At 47.6% G+C, this 19,751-nt stretch overlaps 1 protein-coding gene across 4 annotated transcripts in view; it reads right to left on the bottom strand.

Moving 5' to 3' along the window:
• Positions 1 to 14,664: 14,664 nt before the first annotated feature.
• LOC114584444 (hexosaminidase D-like) overlaps positions 14,665 to 19,751 on the bottom strand; it is a 39,733-nt gene continuing 34,646 nt past the window's right edge. Inside the window, exons 14-16 of one of the 4 annotated variants that reach the window (XM_077919177.1) lie at positions 19,275 to 19,364; positions 17,226 to 17,441; positions 14,665 to 14,916 (exon numbers count right to left, since the gene is read on the bottom strand). In XM_077919177.1, coding sequence (XP_077775303.1) covers positions 17,258 to 17,441; positions 19,275 to 19,364 — 274 coding nt within the window. In that variant the 3' untranslated portion in view covers positions 14,665 to 14,916; positions 17,226 to 17,257. Of the gene's footprint in view, positions 14,917 to 15,030; positions 17,442 to 19,274; positions 19,365 to 19,751 lie in introns of those variants that run through there. The other 3 variants (XM_077919178.1, XM_028706323.2, XR_013390719.1) reach the window with 3 other exon arrangements.

Here is a 19,751-nt window from a genome sequence, read left to right as displayed (position 1 = left end):
AGGCGGATCCCGCCGCAGCCTCGCCTGGGCGGGGGGCCGAGGGCGGGGGGCATCCGGGCGGAGCCCCCACCTCTGCTTCCCGGCTTCCCTCCCGCCTCTTCTCCGCCGAGGAAGCTCGAAGGGGTTGCCGCCGCCGCCGCCGGGGTGGTGGAGGGGAAGGGGAAAAGCAGCGGCGCAGGGCGAGAGGGTCTCTGAGCGCGTGCAGAATGCCCGGCCTGGAAAGACGGAAAAGACTCTCAGCCTCGGAGGGGAGGATTGGACGTGCCCTCAAAGGCCTTTTCGGGGACGTTTTGAGAAAGAACAGAGGGCAGCCAAGCATGTGCAGAGAGTCTCGAAGGGCTGGGGTCCGCTCTCTCTCGTTCGCCCCAAAGCACCTGGGCTAAAGTGGGCTATCGACGCAGAGCTTGAAAGGTCTTGTCCCAGTGCCAGGGATGGTAGTTTCTGAGCATAAGCAGAGGACGTTCTTGAACCCGCAGCAAAATTAAAGGGCACCTGTAGGAGGCGGTATTCGGTCTTGCAGCAGGAGTTTGCAGCAGGTTACTTAGCGAGAAGGAAAGGCTTCTGCTGTCGTTTTGTTTGTTATTTTAATGCTGGTCATTTATTTATTGGCTAAATTTATATACTGACTTTCTTCCAAGCTGCTCAAGGAAGGGGAAGTGGTTCCTTCCATCTGACCTCACCCAGATCTTCCCCACAACCCTATGAGGCAGATCAGATAGCAATTGACCCAACCAGTGGGGAACCTGAGCCATTATAATAATAATAATAATAATAATTTATTATTTATACCCCGCCCATCTGGCTGAGTTTCCCCAGCCACTCTGGGCGGCTCCCAATCAGTGTTAAAAACAGTACAGCATTACATATTAAAAACTTCCCTGAACAGGGCTGCCTTAAGATGTCTTCTGAATATCAGGTAATTATTTATCTCTTTGACATCTAATGGGAGGGCGTTCCACAGGGCGGGCGCCACTACCGAGAAGGCCCTCTGTCTGGTTCCCTGTAGCCTCACTTCTCGCAATGAGGGAACCGCCAGAAGGCCCTCGGCGCTGGATCTCAGTGTCCGGGCTGAATGATGGGGGTGGAGACGCTCCTTCAGGTATACAGGACCGAGGCCGTTTAGGGCTTTAAAGGTCAGCACCAACACTTTGAATCGTGCTCGGAAACGTACTGGGAGCCAATGCAGGTCTCTCAGAACCGGTGTTATATGGTCCCGGCGGCCACTCCCAGTCACCAGTCTAGCTGCCGCATTCTGGATTAATTGCAGTTTCCGGGTCACCTTCAAAGGTAGCCCCACGTAGAGCGCGTTGCAGTAGTCCAAGCGTGAGATAACTAGATCAACATAACTAGATAATTAATCAACACTCCACCACACTGGCTCTCATTGCCTGCACTGAAAGAGATTCAGGGGCTTACGCTCTTGCAAGTCCTCCTGGCTCTGATCAGGGACCGCTCCTCAGTTTTGTGAGGCTCCCACAAGGTGTGGGCAGAGGCCGTTCCTTTCTTTCACAGGGGACAAAACGGCTCAGTTATTATCCCCATTTCACAGATGGATTGCCGCAGCCAAGAGTGCATGGAAGACTTGGCGAAGGCTTCTCCATCGAGCTCTGGGCCTGAGACGTTGGTGAAAAGAACAAGGCCTCCCTTTTCTCCTTTGGCATGGGAAGGAGGCTTCTAGAAGAGGTATCCGGCCAAGCCACCCACCCGCTCTCAGATCTTGACAGCTGCTTTGGCTTGGCACCAGCTCTGGCATTTGAACCCACTACTGTGTAGGTAGCCAGCAGAGGGCCTGGAAGGAAGGCTTTGATCAGGATATCCTTCCGGGGGCTGGCAGTGGCTGAAGCTTGTCTATAAATAAAAAATGCAGGTTTTGCACAAAGCCAGCCCTGCTCAGTCAATACTGCAAAATCTGACTCTGGGGCAGCCATTGTCAACCTGGTGCCCTCCAGATGTTTTGCACTCAGTAGGATGCCAAGGCTGATGAGAGGGCAGTTGTGCTGGCTGGGGCTGATGGGATTTGTATGATGTCAGAATTGGGGCTTTTGTGCCCTGCCCTGTGGAACTCCCTCCCACTGCAATTCAGACAAGTGCTTGTCTCTGTTGTCTTGCCTGCTAAATATTTTTCCTCCTTCAACAAAGAGGGGGATTAGCAAGTTTTGCCGTCGTTTAGTCTATTGTTATTACAACTTTTTTAAAGTTTTAAATTATGAATTGTTAGTTTTTCATAATAATTTTATTGTTTTGCCTTTTGTGTAGACAGCTTTGAGGTGGTTTTTTTTGTTTGTTTGTTTTTACTATCAAGTAGAGTATAAATGAGAGCTGGACCATAAAAGAAGGCTGAGTGCCGAAGAATTGATGCTTTTGAATTATGGTGCTGGAGGAGACTCTTGAGAGTCCCATGGACTGCAAGAAGGTCAAACGTATCCATTTTTAAGGAAATCAGCCCTGAGTGCTCACTGGAAGGACAGATCATGAAGTTGAGGCTCCAATACTTTGGCCACCTCATGAGAAGAGAAGACTCCCTGGAAAAGACCCTGATGTTGGGAAAGATGGAGGGCACAAGGAGAAGGGGACGACAGAGGATGAGATGGTCGGACAGTGTTCTCGAAGCTACAAACATGAATCTGACCAAACTGCGGGAGGCGGTGGAAGACAGGAGTGCCTGGCGTGCTCTGGTCCATGGGGTCACGAAGAGTCGGACACGACTAAACGACTAAACAACAACAAGAGTATAAATTATACATCTCCCCAGTTGTTACCTACATTGGATTTGAAATAGCATTTATCTATTTCAAAGCCGTTCTAAACTGCTTAATATTTTTTAAAAAATTTAAAAATCCCTTGTCGGTTTATTACGTCCAATATAAAAAACAGTATCCATGACAAAGAAAATGTTAGCCTAACATCAATAATGAAACAGAATAAAAGCAAATCAAAAAAAGAATCAGGAGAATTCATATACATAAATGGGGGGGGGGGGGCAGACTGACGAGTCAAGGAAAAGTCAGGGCATAAAATATGTGTTCTGTTCCAATTGTGTATTCATAGACTCATATAGTTGTAGAGTTGGAAGGGATCCCATGGGTCATCTAGTCCAACCCCCTGCAATGTAGGAATCACAGCTTAATTCCTCCCTTTTTCTGGCTTCTCTTGTGCAATATAAATCTGACTATGTGCAATTGTCTTAACTAATTATTAATTCCTTAACTAATTCCTATGTGCAATTGTCTTAACTGTTTCTATGCAATTGTCTTGTGTAGTTTGCTATTGCATTGTGAAGTGGCTTGGAGGTGCATCCTAGGAAGCAATACATTAATGAAATAAAAACAGCAATAGTCCGAAACATCTGGAGGGCAACGGGCTCAGGGAGGCTGTTCTAAGGACTGTCTACAAGGACCCCCCCCCCCAAACCCCTGGAGACCAGGCCTCAAAGAAAGCAGCAGCATCCGCTGCAGCAAGATTAAAGGGCAGATTAAACGGCTTCACCCACCCCCAATCGTGGAATCCCAAATGCCCTGGATTGGAAAGTGGGGGAAGGGAGCCCTGCCATGCTGGGTGGCCGGCTAGGATGCCATTTGTGCTGGGGGCACAGCCTGGGAAAGGGAGGGGCGGCAATTGGGCCAGGTTAGAGATGGCTCAGCCCAGTTAGCGGCTCAGGAATCCACCTGGCAAGCAGAGTTCCCAGGGCTTGGCAGCTACACGGTATATTTTATTCCTTTTCTTCTGGGTTTCTGATGTGATGAAGCCTCTCTCTCTTCTGGCAGAAAATGGGGGTGGGGGTATAAATAAATGACTTCCTTTACTTACTGCAGGCTAATGCATATAAGTGCATGCTTCCATTTGAGTGAACAGATTGAAAATCCCTTCACTCCATTTGCTTGTGCCAAACAGAGAAAGGGGGCTGCAAATGGAGGGGGGTGGGCTTGAAGATGAAGCCTGACATTTTCTCCCCAAGAAAATGAGATGGGCAGAACAAAATTGAGTTTTATTTACTCAAGCCTTTGGATCCAATTGTGTGTTGCCAGTGCTGTTTTAATACTCTGATGGTGACGGTGTACGGAAGTTAGATTGGATTTTATATTTTTAAATTATGAGTATTTTATTGCTATCTTGCTTTTATCTTTTTTTATATGGTTTGGTTGCTCTGTACTCCTGGCAGACCAAAGGTGGGGCACAGAAATAATGTATAGATAAGTCAGGCAGCGGGAGAGCAAAATTGCTTTAGCCAGTTTTGGGACAACCTTTTCCATTTGTTCCACTCCTGCACCCCCTTTTGCCTGACTAAAGTATATTTATTTTGTAATTTTATTTATTTGTTTCTTAAAATGTATATACTGCTTAATTGCTATTTTAAAAACCCCTCAAAAGTACAGTGATGAAAGTTTCCAGGTCCAACCTTGGCTGAATTTTTGCCACCTGCAGGGACGGCACCACCCTGTTTTGGCTCAGTTTAATTGCTAAAAACCTTGGATTGCCGCAACCTGAGTCCACATCCCAGCAGCTTCTGCTCTATGACTGACAGATCATGGGACACAGTTCTAGACCCCAGTTTCATTAGTGCCCGGTGCCCTTGGACAGGGTCTGCTGTCACACAGCTACCAGAACTGACTGAAGACATTTCATGCACCTGTTCTCTCCCCCATAATGCTGGGAACCAATGGGACCATCCAAGGAAGCCAAATGTTGGAAGGTGCAGGACAAATGAAAGGAAGTCCTTTTTCACACAGCGCATTTGGAACTCGCTCCCCACAAGAGGCAGGGATGGCTAGCAGCTCGGATGGCTTTGAAAGAGGATTGGACAAATTCAGGCAATGTATTTTAAATATGCATTTCATAAAATGCATACACTGCTTGATAGTTAACAAAAAACAACAACTCCAAGACAAAAAGAATAAAGCAATAACATTAGTAAAAACATTCAGAAATTAAAACCAGCCATATGCTAAAAGCACATGAGCATTCAAGATATCTGGGTAGCCTTGTCCAAACAAAAATGTTTTTAGAAGCTGCTGAAAAGAGTACAGTGAAAAGGCCGGCCTGAAATCAACAGGCAGGGAGTTCCAGAGTGTGCAGTTGGTGCCGACCTGCTATAAGATTGATTCCTTACAAATGCCCCAAATTGCTAAGGATGCTGTATACTAACGTCCTTAACGTTGCCCAGTAGCAAATGGGCAACCTGTGCGGATCTCTGAGCACCGGGGTTGTATGCTGAAAAGTGCTCACTCTGGTCAGCAATTGTGCTGCAGCATTCTGCACTCACTGCAGCTTCCGGATCAAGCACAACAGAAGGCCCACACAGAGCGCATTGCAGTATTCCAGTCTTGGAAGTAACCAGTGCATGAACTATTGTGGCCAAGCTTTCCCAGTCCAGGAATGGCAGGCAGGACTTCAACTGGGAGAGGTATTCGATGCACTGGAGCATCAGCAGCACTTCCTGGTCTATTAACCAGCCACATTGCTCTGGGCGAGGTCCTTTGCCGTCTCATTACCTCCCAGGCCGCCGTAATGGTGATGTTTCTGCACCCTGATAATGTTTCGCTCATGGAAGTCACAGCCGGGCCTAAAGGTCAACCGGCAGACACTCCATCCCAAACAGCGATTACAGTCTTATTTAGAAGAAAAGGCTATCTTCCAATATTAAGAGCTTCCAGCAGGGAGAAGCTGTGAAGCCTTTGCAAAGGACTTAACAGCCTTGAAGCTGGGAGGTGGGAAGAAGGTAGATTGGGATCTGCTAGGAGATCTCTGAATGATTTTGAGGAGATGGAATTAGGGATTATATGTGCCCCACCATATGTCCTTTTTAATGTGCATTTATGATTATTTGCACTCGTGGTTGCATATGGTCAGTTAGAAGTGATCCCACACCTGCACCTGCCAAGGTTTTGGGGCAGACCTACTGTTACATTATGCCTTTAGGTGGCAGCTGCTAGGAGTCACAAGTGGGCAAAATACTATTGAGGGTTTCCCACTGGGACATCTGGTCAGCCGCAGGATGCTGAGCTACATGGGCTACTGGCCTCATCTAGCAGACTTGTCTTACCTTCTTATTTCCACCTAGCAGGGAGTGCCTGGCGCCGCCCAGGAATCTGTACAAACAAACAAACAAACAATGAGAAGGTGGTTTTTAAATGGATGTCATTTGGGAGTTTGGACACATCGCACCAAGAATCAGCTGGAGTCGTGCCAAGGTCACATTTTGGTCCACCATCTTGATTCAAAATGGTGCCTGGCATCCGAAGACTGTCGCCCCCTGTGCTTAGTTTGGTGACAAGGTCTCAAGAGGTGTCCAAACCCCTAAAGAACAGACCAGACAGGCAAACCGCTTTCCAAAATACATAGCAGATCAGTGCATGTTCCCTAGCTTCCTGCTTAAATCCTATAACTTTTCATACAACTATGTGTACGGCATGGATGCAATTCTTAGATATCAGTTTGTTCCCAAGGGTCACATTCACACCGCACTTTTAAAACCCTTTGGAGGTCTCCCCCCTCCAAAAAATTCTGGGAGTTGTAGTTTGTTAAGGGCACTGATAGTTTTTAGGAGGCCCTTATTCTACTCCCATAATTATTTGGGGGAAGCCGTGGCTGTTTTTAAAGTGCTTCAAATGTATGGTGCAGATTTGGACCTCCTCACTATGCCACCCTCATTCAGGAAAAGCATTCTGGGTCTCGTCCTGGGATGACTCAAGTTGCTCTCTTTTCCCCTCTGTTCATCTGGCTGCAGCCTGCTAGAATAACCTCTTTGCCTCCACCTCTGTGATCTGCCAGCCATGCCAGGCTAGGCATTCATGCATGGTGGCATCTGTCCGCCCAGCCCTTAATCCAAAGACCTCCCAGTTTATTAGGGAACAAGAGACGGGCTTAAGCAGCAGCAGATGCCCTAGGCAGCGGAAGGGCAGGAGACCTGTTTAATCAGCTTGCTGCAAACTGGTTCTGTTCTTCAAATTGACCAGGGGATGGGTTGAGGGATTCCTGGTGCCAGTGCAGCATGGCAACCAGGGTGAGCCCAGGACTGGCAGCACCAACTCCAAACAGCTCATATACACACACCATGGAAGGGACCACAAGGGTCATCTAGTCCAACCCCTGCAGTTCAGGAATCGTTCACCCAAAGTGGGGCTTTAACCCACAACCCCGAGATTAAGAGCCTCATGTTCTACCGGCTGAGCTATCCCAGTCATCCTGGGGAAAAGGGACAACTGGGGTGCTGCGGGGCTCAGTCCTGGGTCTAGTGTAATTCAATATCTTTATAAATGTCTTAGATGCAGGAATAGTGGGGATGTTCATCAGATTTGCAGGTGATGGCAAATTAGGATGGGTAGCTAATACTGCAGAAGATAGATTCCAGATGACCTTAACAGATTGGAGAACTGGGCTGAAACTAACGCAATGAATTTCAATAGGGACAAATGTAAGGTTTTACAGATGCACAAATATAGAATGGGGGGCACCTGCCTTGACAGTAGTACATGCGATAAGGATCTAGCAGTCTAGTAGATCACAAGCTTAACGTGAGTCAACAGTGTGATGCGGCATTAAAAAAAGAAGCTAATGCAATTCTAGGGTGCATCAGCAGAAGTATGGTGTCCAGATCAAGGGAAGTAATAGTCCAACTCTATTCTGCCTTGGTCAGAGCTCACCTCGGGTGGTGTGCCCAGTTCTGGACACCACAGTTTAAGAAGGGTATTGACAAGCTAGAAGGTAACCAAGCCTTATGAAGAACAGTTGAGGGAATTGGGTATGTTTATCCTGGTAAAGAGAAGACTGAGAGGAGATATGAAAGCCATCTTCAAATCTCTCAAGGGCTGTCACATGGAAGATGGAGCAAGCTTGTTTTCTCCTGTTCCAAAGGGGAGGACTCAAACCAATGGATTCAGATGATAAGGACGGACTTCCTTGAAAGGTCATAGACGCTCCTTCAGTGGAGGTTTATAAGCAGAGGTTGGATGGCTCTCTTGCAGAGAATCTTTAGCTCTGATTCCTACAATGTTAGACTAGATGACCCTTGGTTCTATTATCACGGTTTGCTGAGAGGCTCTCTTACACAAATCCCTTCCAGAGGAATGCAGATGGTGCAAAAGCGTCACTTCATGCCAATGTTGGACTTGTGCGAGAGAACCTCCCTGTGGGCTTGGATCCCTCAGTCTCTCACACAACTGCATGCCTGATGCCCCCCCCCCAGAAGCAGCCACCTGTGGGAAGGCTGCCTCCGAGATCAACTTCTATGGTTGCTCGACACAGACTTGCTTGGGGATTTCTGCATGACAGGTCAGACAATACCCTGCTGCAACAAAATGTCGCAGCCTATCCCCACCCGCTTAGAAATGCTCTCACTCAGGCCTCAAGCAGCCTTGTACAGGAACAGGAGCCATGTAAAGGAAGCTGCCTTACATTGAGTCAGACCATTGGTCCATCTAGCTCAGTATTGTCTACACTGACTGGCAGCAGCACTCCAGGATTTGGACAGATCTTCCCAGCCGTGCCTGGAGATGCCGGGGATTGAACCAGGTACCTTGTGCATGGAAAGCAGGTACTCTACCCCTGAGCTACAGCCCTTCCTATGGCTTGCAAGCGTCTCAAAGGGGTGGAGGGTGGAGGACAGAGGAAGGGGGAAGGATGGATTATTTCCCTTTCCCCTCCCAAGGCTATTTGCTGCTGTGGCACCACCAGAGTATCTTTGTACTCCAATAACATCTAGAGGGCACCAGGTTGGGGAAGGCTGCTTTTGGGCGAGGACAGCTAAGGTCAGCGACATAATTTTGAGCATTTTGAAGCACGGGTGTTCAAGATAGCAGCTGACACCCCTCTCCCCAAGAGTCCAAAAATGCAGGCAGCTGGGCTAACAAAACAGAGATATTAAAGTCTTTGCAGAAAAAAGCGTTCCAGCTTCCGCCTTCTTCAGCTGCTCTGATTTGAATCAAAGAGGGCTGCTGGAGCCAAGGTGGTAGTTATCTTACACTGAGAGGGTGGCACATTCAGAAGTGTGGCATTTTCTGTAGGCTGCAGCTGAGCGGTGTTGGGTCTTACCCTTTGGCCACATGGCTAAGGTGTTCCAAGTACTGTAGTACCTCAGGTTAAGAACTTAATTCGTTCCGGAGGTCCGTTCTTAACCTGAAACTGTTCTTAACCTGAAGCACCACTTTAGCTAATGGGGCCTCCTGCTGCTGCCGCTGTTCTTATCCTGAAGCAAAGTTCTTAACCCGAGGTACTATTTCTGGGTTAGCAGAGTCTGTAACCTGAAGTGTATGTAACCTGAAACATATGTAACCCGAGGTACCACTGTACATTGATCCAGGAGTTTTTCCTGGATCAGAGGCTTCTCTATTTCAATTACTCTGCTCTCTTTTTGCAATAAATGAGCGAGTCTGTAATTATCTAACTCTGAAGAGCTTCAAGACTGGTTGTTCCAATCTGACACCGATGCAACTCCCCTCTGTTCTTCATTCAAGCAGGACTCCCCATTTAACAGCCTTCCTTTTGTACCACCGTCTTATAAGCAAAGACTGAAGTGTCAACTTGCTATATAGCACTTTGTCGTCAAGCTTTCGATATTGTCTCTCAAGGCCTTGGGATTTATGCACCTTTGTTCTAAACGTTCGCCATTGGAATGTGGTAAGATTCGGGACAGGGAAATGAAAGTCCTTTATGTGGCACATAGTTAAATTATGGAACTCAAACCCATAGGAGGCAGTGGGGGCCTTTAAACAGAGGCGGAGCAAGCCAATCGGGCGCCTGGTGCGGACCGTGTGCCTTGAGCCTGGAGGCGGGGCCAGCCACCCATGGGGCGGGGCCAGCAGGGGCAGGACGCTCCACAGGGACTCCAAGGAGTCTGCCTGCCTCCTCTCACTCAGCCACCCTACAGCTGAGGGGGAGGCAGTGGGCAGACCGTTTGGGGCAGTGCAGAGCCTGCGGGCGCCCAAGCCACCACATCACTCCCAGGAGAGACAGAAGGCTTGGGTGCGCTGCAGGCCCTGCAATGAGTGCCGCCCAGCATTTTGTCACCCCCCTCAGTGGTGACACCCGGGGTGACCCATCTCCACCACACACCCCTTCCTCTGCCCCTGCACTCCCCACCCAGGGATGACACCCGAGCGGACCGCACCCCCTTCCTCCCTCAGTGGCTTTTTTTTTAAAAAAAAAATGTTATTATTAAGCAATTTCAACATAACAAATTACCAAACTGTATAATCACATACATGATTTTCCCCCTTTTTCCCACCCCCCTTCCATCCCTCCCTCCCCTCGCCCCCCAAGGACTTCCCTCAGCTCCTCTCTCTGATTTCTCTGCACATATTATTCCCTGCATGTTACAAAAATATACACATCTCCTTACCTTTTCTATCTATCATGTTATCAACCAATAAATTTGTGTATGCCAAGGAGTCCAGTTCATTTTGTTGTCTTTTCAGATAATTTGTAAAAAAGCTCCCATTCTTCCTTAAAGTCACAGTTGTCCTTGTCTCACAGTTTGTATGTCAATTTAGCCAACTCTGCATAGCTCATCAATTTTTCTTGCCACTGTTCTTTCGTTGGGATTTCCTCATTCTTCCACCCTTGTGCTATCAAGACTCTTGCCGCTGTTGTAGCATACATAAATACCCTAAGTTCTTTGTTTTTCTTGGCAGGTCTTGTCCTACAATCCCTAACAAAAATGCTTCTGGTTTGTTTTTTTTACAAATGTCATTTTAAACATTTTTTTTCCAATTTATTGTATATCATCCTCCACCAGTGGCTTTAAATGAGGACTGGACCAATTCATGGAGAATAAGGCTATCAGTGACTATGAATGCTGTGCCTCTGCAGTTACAGGCAGCCATGCTTCTGAATACAAGTTGCTGGAAACCACAGGAGGGGAGAGGGCTCTTGTTCTCACGTGCTGCCTGCAGATTTCCCTTTGGAGTATCTGGTTGGCCTCTGTGAAACGAGGATGCTGGACTAGACAGGGTATTGGCCTCATCCAGCAAGGCTCTTCTGTGTTCATATGAACTTATGTCAATTACATTTTAGGGCCGGCAGGTGATGTTTCTGCTTGATATTGTGAGTTTTGCTTGATATTGTGACTGGCTCCATGAGATAAACCCAGGTCACTCAGTGTTTCGATTCAGAAGGATGTGATTGAGAATTGTTGACGGATGGTTTAGCACAACTCGTACCGATACTCTGTGTAGATTTGGAGGCTGGCAGGATGCTATAATAGCAAGAGGCTTGCCAATTGCTTTAGAAAGACTTTCCCCCCCAAAATGAATTCGGAGGAGTTTGGAGGAGTTTGGATTTGATATCCCGCTTTATCACTACCCAAAGGAGTCTCAAAGTGGCTAACATTCTCCTTTCCCTTCCTCCCCCACAACAAACACTCTGTGAGGTGGGTGGGGCTGAGAGACTTCAGAGAAGTGTGACTGGCCCAAGGTCACCCAGCAGCTGCATGTGGAGGAGCGGAGATGCGAACCCAGTTCACCAGATTACGAGTCTACCGCTCTTAACCACTACACCACACTGGCTCTCTTCGGGGTTGGAACAGCTCGCCAATGAGGAAAAATTACAAGGTTTGGGGCTTCCTAATTTAGGGGGGGGAAGGGGCAAAGAAGAAGGGACATGATAAAGATGCATAAGATGATAGATGGCGCAGAGAAAGTAGTTTTATAAATCATTTAATGTGTCAATATGAATGGAAGTTGTTAATATTGCAGTTATTGCATAAGGATTGCTATTTTGACCGGAGTGTAATTGAAATTAATAAGATTTTGGAATGCAGAGAAAAAGTAAATCATCAAACCATCAATTCTATCATGTGGGGGGCACCTAAATTATATAATTTGGTATCTGAATTATTGGTATTAGTAATTGTATTATAATTTGGCATTGTTATAATGAGGCTATTATTGGATTGTAATTGAAAACTAATAAAAATTATTATCAGAGAGAGAGAGAGTAATTTGCATTTTTGCTCCCTCTCTGGTAATACTAGATCCCAGCAGGATCATCCAATGAACCCAGCTGTTTAGAGATTAAAGGAAAGGCAACTTCACACAGCACTTCGTCAAACTGGGAGATTTGCTCCCATAGGTTGCAGTGATGGACACCAACTTGGATGGCTTTAAAAGGAATATAGCCTCAGCATTTGCTAGGGCAGGGCCATAGGACAGTGGAATAGCAGTTGCCTTGCATACAGTAGGTTCCTGGTTCAATTCCCATTGGCAGCATCTCCAGCTTGGGCTGGGAATGTGCCCTGCTGGAAAGCAAGGATGCTCTTGGCCAACTGGATGGACCAAAGACCCGGCTCGGTATAAGGCAGCTTCCTCTGTTTGTAACACAGGGGCTGGTGGCCTTGGTGAGAACTTGGCCTCTGTCTGTCAGAGCTACCTTGCCCTGCAGGCGGCAGTGCCGGCTGCCTTCCGAAGGAGAGACCAACCAGCTGCCAGGGAGGGACGCGGTTCCCTCTCAGGAGGACTCGTTGTCACCCAGGCAGGAGTGACCCAGATTCCTGTCTGTGGCAGGAGCCTGTAGCAGTGCTGTGCCTACATTTCCCCTGCCGCGGAAGTGCTGGGCTCAGCGGGGAGCGAGGCAGGCAAAGAAGCAAGATGGATGAATCCTGCTCTCCCAGCAGGGCAGCAAGAGGCTGCGGGCTCTCGTCTCTTACGGCTCGGCTCCCTTGATTAAACAGCGTCTTGCTCTCCAAAGGCTGAGAAATCGCCAACCTTCCGAAGCAACACCTGGCTCAGCGCTGCACCAAAGATCCGCTCTGCTTCCAGCTACTTGGCCAAAAAGAAAGAGCGCTTTGCCCATGCTCAGGAACACCAACGGTTTTGGGCCTAGCCGGGTGCCAGACTGGGCTCAAGCATTCCAGACAGGCTCTGGGGACAAACGCCAGACGGGATCTTGGCAGGTGAGATCCAGAGAAACTTTGGAGCGGTGGATAGGTCCCAGCTCATCAGTGAATCTGCAAAACTGCAGGGAATGGCCATGATTATAGTACATGTTCCTCCAACCCGTGTATGGCAGGTTGTGGTGTGGTGTTGGTTTGCTTTAAGAACATCAGAAGAAAAAGAACATCAGCTGGATCAGGTCAAAGGCCCACCTGGTCCAGCATCTTAGAAGTGCATTTCCTTTAACAGTGAAGGTAGAACATAACCATTGCTTTATTGGTGGCTGTAACTCTATCTTGTGGGAGTGAGTTCCATAGTTTAACACCTGCTGCGTGAAGAAGAGGATAGAGCCAGTGTGGTGAAGTGGTTAGGACCTGGGAGACCAGGGTTCAAATCGCTGCTCAGCCATGAAGCTCACTGTTCCAAATGGGACAAGGACAATAAAGATATCGTTATCGTTATCAGGTGACTCTTGGGCCAGTCAGTCACTCTCAACCTATCCTACCTTGCAGGGTTGTTGTGGTGATTAAATGAGGAGAGGGAGAACTATGCACACTGCCTTGAGCTGCTTGGAGGAAAAGGTGGGATATAAATGCAAATGACAATCAGTCCTACCTTTTTGTCTGTCCCAAATCTTCCAATATTCTTCTGTGCTTTATTGCCATCCCATTAGTGTGAGCTGCCTTGAGCTTCTGAAATTGAAATGGGGGGGGGGAGGGGGACAGGTGGCACAAATCTCCTTAATAAATAAAATCAGCAGGATGCCTTTCTGAGTGGATGCAAGAGAACCTCTCACAGACATAGATGGAACTGCTGGTACTCAGGAGAAATACGGTCGCACCTGCCTCCCTGCAAGAGATCTGAGAGAACGGCTCCACCTCTTGGCTGAAAGAATTCTGCCTCCAAATCGAGTGCAAAAACCACAAGGGACAGATGTGAAACTGCATCAGCAAAGAGGCTGTGGTGGTGATGCTTGGCTGAAACACTCTGGGGGCTCCTCCAGCTCTCCCTGTTATTGAGCATGCAGACTGGTTTGCTTGCATGGAGATTAGATTGTGTCTAGCCTTTACTGTGATTTGTTTATGGGACGGCTATAGAAAAACAAGCATCCGTCCTGCATGGCAAACATAGGAGCCAGCGATCGGTCCATCTTGTCCAACATCCTGTTTTCACAGGGACTATGTAGATGCGGTTTTTGAATATTTGGGTGGGTGATCTCCCCAAGTTATCTATCATTAGATTAGTTTGAAAACTAAAATAAAACAAAAAAGTCCAAACCAAAAGCAACATAGCTTGATGAGGACCTATCTCCTCAGTGACTTAAATATTCCATAGGGTAGCCCTCACCAACCTGATGCCCTCTAGAAGTTTTGGATTACAACTCCCATTACCTCCAGCACCCGGACCACAGTGTGAAAATCTCTGAATTTTCATTCTGTTTGTTCCTTTAAGTTCATTTTCAAATGAAATGTTTTCTTTTTACCTCTCTCTATATGTACTGTATGTCACTAATTAGAAACGAAAAGAATAATTTAATAATAGCAAAAAAGATAGCTCATACTACTAATGGACTCATTAGACATTTAGACCAGTCGTATTTTTTGGACATGGTCATGTTTAAATAAATAGGTGAACAAACAAGATCCCTGCAAAAGCAGCATATAAATAATCTTATATAAAATAAAAACTTTTTCTTTAATGTCCTTTTTTCTAACCAACATCAGAATAGGAACCTTGAAAAGATATCCCAAAATCAGCCCCCATGTCTATTTAGCACAAACACTGGCATACAGAGGACCACTTCTTTAAAAAAATACTTTATTATTACCATCGTCTTTGTCATCCACATTACAGAAGCAATCTGTTCTGTACAAAAAAAAAAAAAAACCCAAACAGCAATGCAACTTGGAGATCCCCAACCAAACCAGATCCACCAGCGACCGAGATCACGCCTTCTGGGAGGGGCAACAGCTGTCAGTCACCGGAGCAACACCAGAGCAGCAGAATCCACAGCAGGGGGAGAGAAATGGGAACCTTTTATCCAGAAGGCAGCCTGAGACATGAATTTAGGAGAAATGAGTGAGGTGAGTAGCCCAAACAGAGTGAGTGAACAAGCAGGTGGAATTGAAAGAGAGGCAGAAGAAGCATCAGGCAGAAAGCACAAAAGGAGAGGGGCTTATTTTCAGATATTGTAGGAACAAGGAAGTTTCACCAGCTGATTCTCTGCCTCTGAATGGAAGGAGGAAGGAGGAAGGAGGAAGTGGGGGAGAGATAGAACTTTTCAGAAATCTTCAAATCAAAACAAACTCAACCCCAGGGAGGCTCCAGAGCAGCAGCAGGGGGCGTTCAAGAGGTATCCATCACAACTGGTCCAAGACGAGCAGGTGCCAAAGACCCACCAGCATTTCAGATTAAAAAACAGGCAGCTTTTGGCTGTTTGTTCTACTGCGCTGAGAACCTGGAACCAGGCCAAGAGCCGGGCATTTTTTAAAAGCCACATTAATACGAAACCCAAGCCGGTTTGCTTTGTTCCAAAGCGGCTTGTTCGGAAGCTCTGCTGCCTGGCCATGACTAGCAAAGGATGCAGGGATGCAATGGCATGGAGGCTCACTTTGGGGGGCCCAGAAGGAAAGGTTTCCTGCCTGCAACAGGTCAGCTGCTTTCACAGACTCACCAGAGAACCTCCAATGTTTCCTTTGGGCTGCGGAAGAAGGCAAGACTCCTCCCCGCCCCACTAGCACATCCTCCTTCCAATCTGGGGAGCTCCAGATGTTTTGAACTACGAATCCCACCAGTCCCAGCCAGAGGGTTAGGGAGGTTGTGATCCAACAACATTAGGTTGAGAGAGTCTGCCTTAGAGGTCGTGAAGGCGAGGGGATGAGTTTCTGCAGGGACTCTTTGCAAAAGGTTGGGCCGTAGCTTAGCCATACTTAGAGCTGGCCCACTGAAATCATTTAAGCTCAAATCTCATTGATCTCAACGGCTCTATTCTATATGGGACTAAGGATCCAGCCCAATAACAGCTGTTGAGGTAAACAGGGGGGTTTCCTCTCATGCAGAAAGAGAAAGAGAGATAGAGAACAAGGAAGGAAGGAAGGAAGGAAGGAAGGAAGGAAGGAAGGAAGGAAGGAAGGAAGGAAGGAAGGAAGGAAGGGAGTTCACAGCTAATGATGATGTTCCTAACTTCTGCTGACTTGGGATTGTGTTTTTTTAGGCTAGATGTTGGCAACTGATACCTCCAAGCCTAACCTGCCTATTCTCACTGCTGCACCATACTACCAGTGTGAAGTCAACCAAGAGGCTGAAGGGATCAATGGAGGAAGCAGCAGCCGCAGCAGCCGACTTGGAGGAGGGGCATATGAAGGATGACTGATGCTTCGGCTCACACCCCCCCCCCTTCAGGACTGCCTCTTCAACAGGCATTTTGGTAAAGTTTGCCTCCCAATGTCACCCACTCCCCCAGGAGAAAGAACTCCATTATCCTGGTTGGAGCTGCTCCAAACGCTTCCTTTTGATTCCACGTCGTCCGTCCCCGCCCCCCCCCCCCGTGGAAATGGGAGATTTGCAAGGTGGATGAAGCATCCCTGATGCAAATATGGTGGCCAATACGGAGGCCTCAGGATGTCCTTGAAGACTCCAAACCCCTCCATCCTCAACTCCTGGGACTTATGGAGAGAGTCCAACCATATCTGAAGGGCACCACTACATTCGCTATCCCAGATCTCGTCATTTCCATGGGGCAGCATTGCAGGGGGTTAGAGTCATTCCAGTAGGGAGGAGAGCTGAAGGTGGAGGGATGGCTAAGCGAGCATTTAAAAGGAAGGAAAAGAAAGTGAGGCAGGGGCTGTTGAGAAACTGGCCACCAGCCTACTGCCAACCCCCAACACGTACCCCCTGAGATTGAGATGTCATGGCATGACACAGTGACATTCCCAGGGGAAGGGGGGCAGTGTGGTGTAAAACGGAAGCCACCAGGCCTCTGGCAGAACTTAAAGCTGCAGGAATTAAAAAGAAGGAGGAAAGTGTCATTTTGCATAGGAAGGGGAGACCACATCACTGTCCACCACTTACAGCAGTGAAAAGTAAAAAGAAGAGGGGGGAAATGGGGAAGCCGCTGCCCCCACTGCTTTTCCCAGTGGGTGGGGGGCTGGGGTGTTTTGGCTCAGCCCTAATTCCATCTTCCAAGGGGGTGGGAGAAGGAAGCCTGGTGGAGACTGGCTGTAAAGAGCCTCCAAACTCTGCCCACTGAGCTTCTGCTTTGATGGCCGAAGGGCAAGGCACAAGACCCCTCTCCTCTGGCCTGCACACTCCTTCCAAGTTAAAAGACAACACAACAGTGGAGCAACTGAATCGGACACCCACTTCTGGGCTGGCGATGGGGTGGGGGCGCCCCGCTACTGGGTCTTGGGCCGGGCGTTGAGGCGGATGACTTCCCTGAAGTCCCGGACAAACTCGCGCAACCGGTCCAGGTAGGGGTTGACGTTCTCCTCCATCCATTCCTCCACCGTGTCTGGGAAGTAGATGCTCTCCATGCGGGAGCGGAAGCTCTGGACGAAGCTCTCCCAGTCCTCGTGGACTCTGGGGTGGGGGGAAAGAGCCCAAGAGAGTCAGGAAGGAAGGACGGTGGCGTGGAATGCCCACCCACCCACCCTGGGGAACGTGTGGCACAACGCTCAAAGGCGTGGCAAGGGAAAGGCACTGGGATCAACTCCCAGCTGGCCTCTCCAGTTAAGGATTTCCAAAACCAGGAAGAGCGTGGATGCGGAGGTACCCCCTCCCCAGACGCCATGGATAGATGCTGCTGCCCCCCAGACAAAGGAGAGGGCTGAGCTAGATGGGCAAATGGGTCATCTTCACATGTTCAGTCCACTCAGCGTCTAAATGGCAGGCAGAGTTTTTCTGTGTATGAGAGAGCTTCTTTGACTGATACGTTAACTCTCCATTCCTTGAGACTTTCTAGGCTATATCCCTGTATTAATACAGATCATCAAAAAGCAATTCAGAATTGATTGCTTTGGCTCTGGGTAGCATTGCTTTCACAGAGTTAAGGCTTAGTGCTCTTCCTTCTGCCTTTCTGGATAGCCACTAGGGCTGGGTGAGAGATATATATACACCCTGGCAATATATATTGAATCATGATGTATGTGTGTGCTGTAAAAAAATCACAATCTGGGAAAGACCGTGAAGCCAGCCAATGCTTCTACATAGCTCCATCCTTATTTCAGACATTGTGATATATCAATATATTGTGATATTTAGCTGGTGATATATCACAAAGTTGAAAACCTATCACCCAGCCCTAATGGCCACTGTAAGAAACTACCTTTGGAGCAGCATTTATGTGTGTTTTATGTAAAACAGTTACAGAAGACAATGCTCAGTGCATTACCTAGAATCCTCTATATAAAGATTATTGTGAAAAATGTCCAAGTTCAGCTGCAAAAAAACAACCTTTTGCCAAACATCTGCCCTCTCGAAGATTTGGACCAGCATCCAAACCATCTGCACCAATTGGGGCTGATGGGAGTTGTAGTCAAAGACATTTGGAGGGCACCAGGTTGGCAAAGGCTGACCTAGAATGCAATGTCCCTTCCTGTCTGTTTGCAATGGCAAATGACCATGTACTCATAAAACACACACAACTTCCCCAGCTGGTACTCAATAGTTAGGAATGGCGAAGGAATTTGACTCAGTTCACATAGAAAGGTGACTCTTCCTAATTCTCACTTCCTGTAACTATATGCGGACAGAAGCATGACCATCCTTTGCAATGTTTGCTTCTCTGAATTTAGCAATGTAGTTCTCTAGTCAAGTAACATGTACAAAAATGTGCATGTACTAACTAGGGTAAAGTGTGCATAAAAAGGCATATAATTACTGAAAATAACATACAGAAATGTATTAAGTGTATTTTACATGAAATTTGCACTGAAACACTGGTGGATTTTCATGGGGACATTAAAAGAATTCGTGAACTGATGTGGAAACTGGACCCAGATAAATGAGAAACTGAGAGAAACTGTGATTGACAGATTTGCCTGTTCCTAATCAAGAGGTCTCAGTTTATATAGTGTGGTGGCTACAGTGTTGGACTAGGACCTGGAAGAGACCAGGGTTCAAATCTACACTCAGCCATGAGGCTTACTAAGTGACCTTGGGACTGTCACTCACTCTCAGCATAACCTACCTTCACAGGTTTGTTGTGGGGACTAAAATGGGGAGGCAGGGAAAGCACATATGCCACCTTGAGCTCTCAGAGGAAAAGGGAGGATATAAATGCAGTAAGTAAGTAAATAAATAAATAAATAAATAAATAAATAAATAAATAAATAAATAGAGGACTGAGCCCCCACCCCCTTGCCTTGCCACCCCACCCATCAATCACTTCGCAGGGTGTGTGTGCTCACTCACTTGAGAACTTTGCTACCAAAGCTCTCCAGGTTACGAGGGTTTCCAAACTGGTGCTTCCGATGGTAAGGACTGAACCATCCCTTGACAGAGCTGTCGTGCACAGGGAGAGAAGAAAGAGAAACCCCATTAAGCAGCCAAAGGAAGACAGACCAGGCAATTGCATCAAAACACTCAAAGCTACGATAGCTCCGTTGGCTAGAGAGTGGTGCCGATAATGCCAAGGCTGTAGTTGTGATCCCCATAAGGAACAGCTGCACGGTCCAACGTTGCAGGGGGTTGGGCTAGATTATCCTCAAGGTCCCGTCCAACTGTATGATTCTATGACTCAGGCAATGAAACCTCCATGACTCCTAACTCAGCAGCATCAGGGACACTAAAAATGCATCCTTTAAACAGCAGCCAAAATCCCCTTTTTTACTGGTCCAATTTAGTTTCTCCCCGTATGAAGAGGGGAGTGTTTACAAGATGGCGGATGTC

This window comes from Podarcis muralis, chromosome 14 (assembly GCF_964188315.1).
Source record: "Podarcis muralis chromosome 14, rPodMur119.hap1.1, whole genome shotgun sequence".
Taxonomy (NCBI): Eukaryota; Metazoa; Chordata; class Lepidosauria; order Squamata; family Lacertidae; genus Podarcis; species Podarcis muralis.
This window is presented reverse-complemented; position numbering and strand designations above follow the sequence as displayed.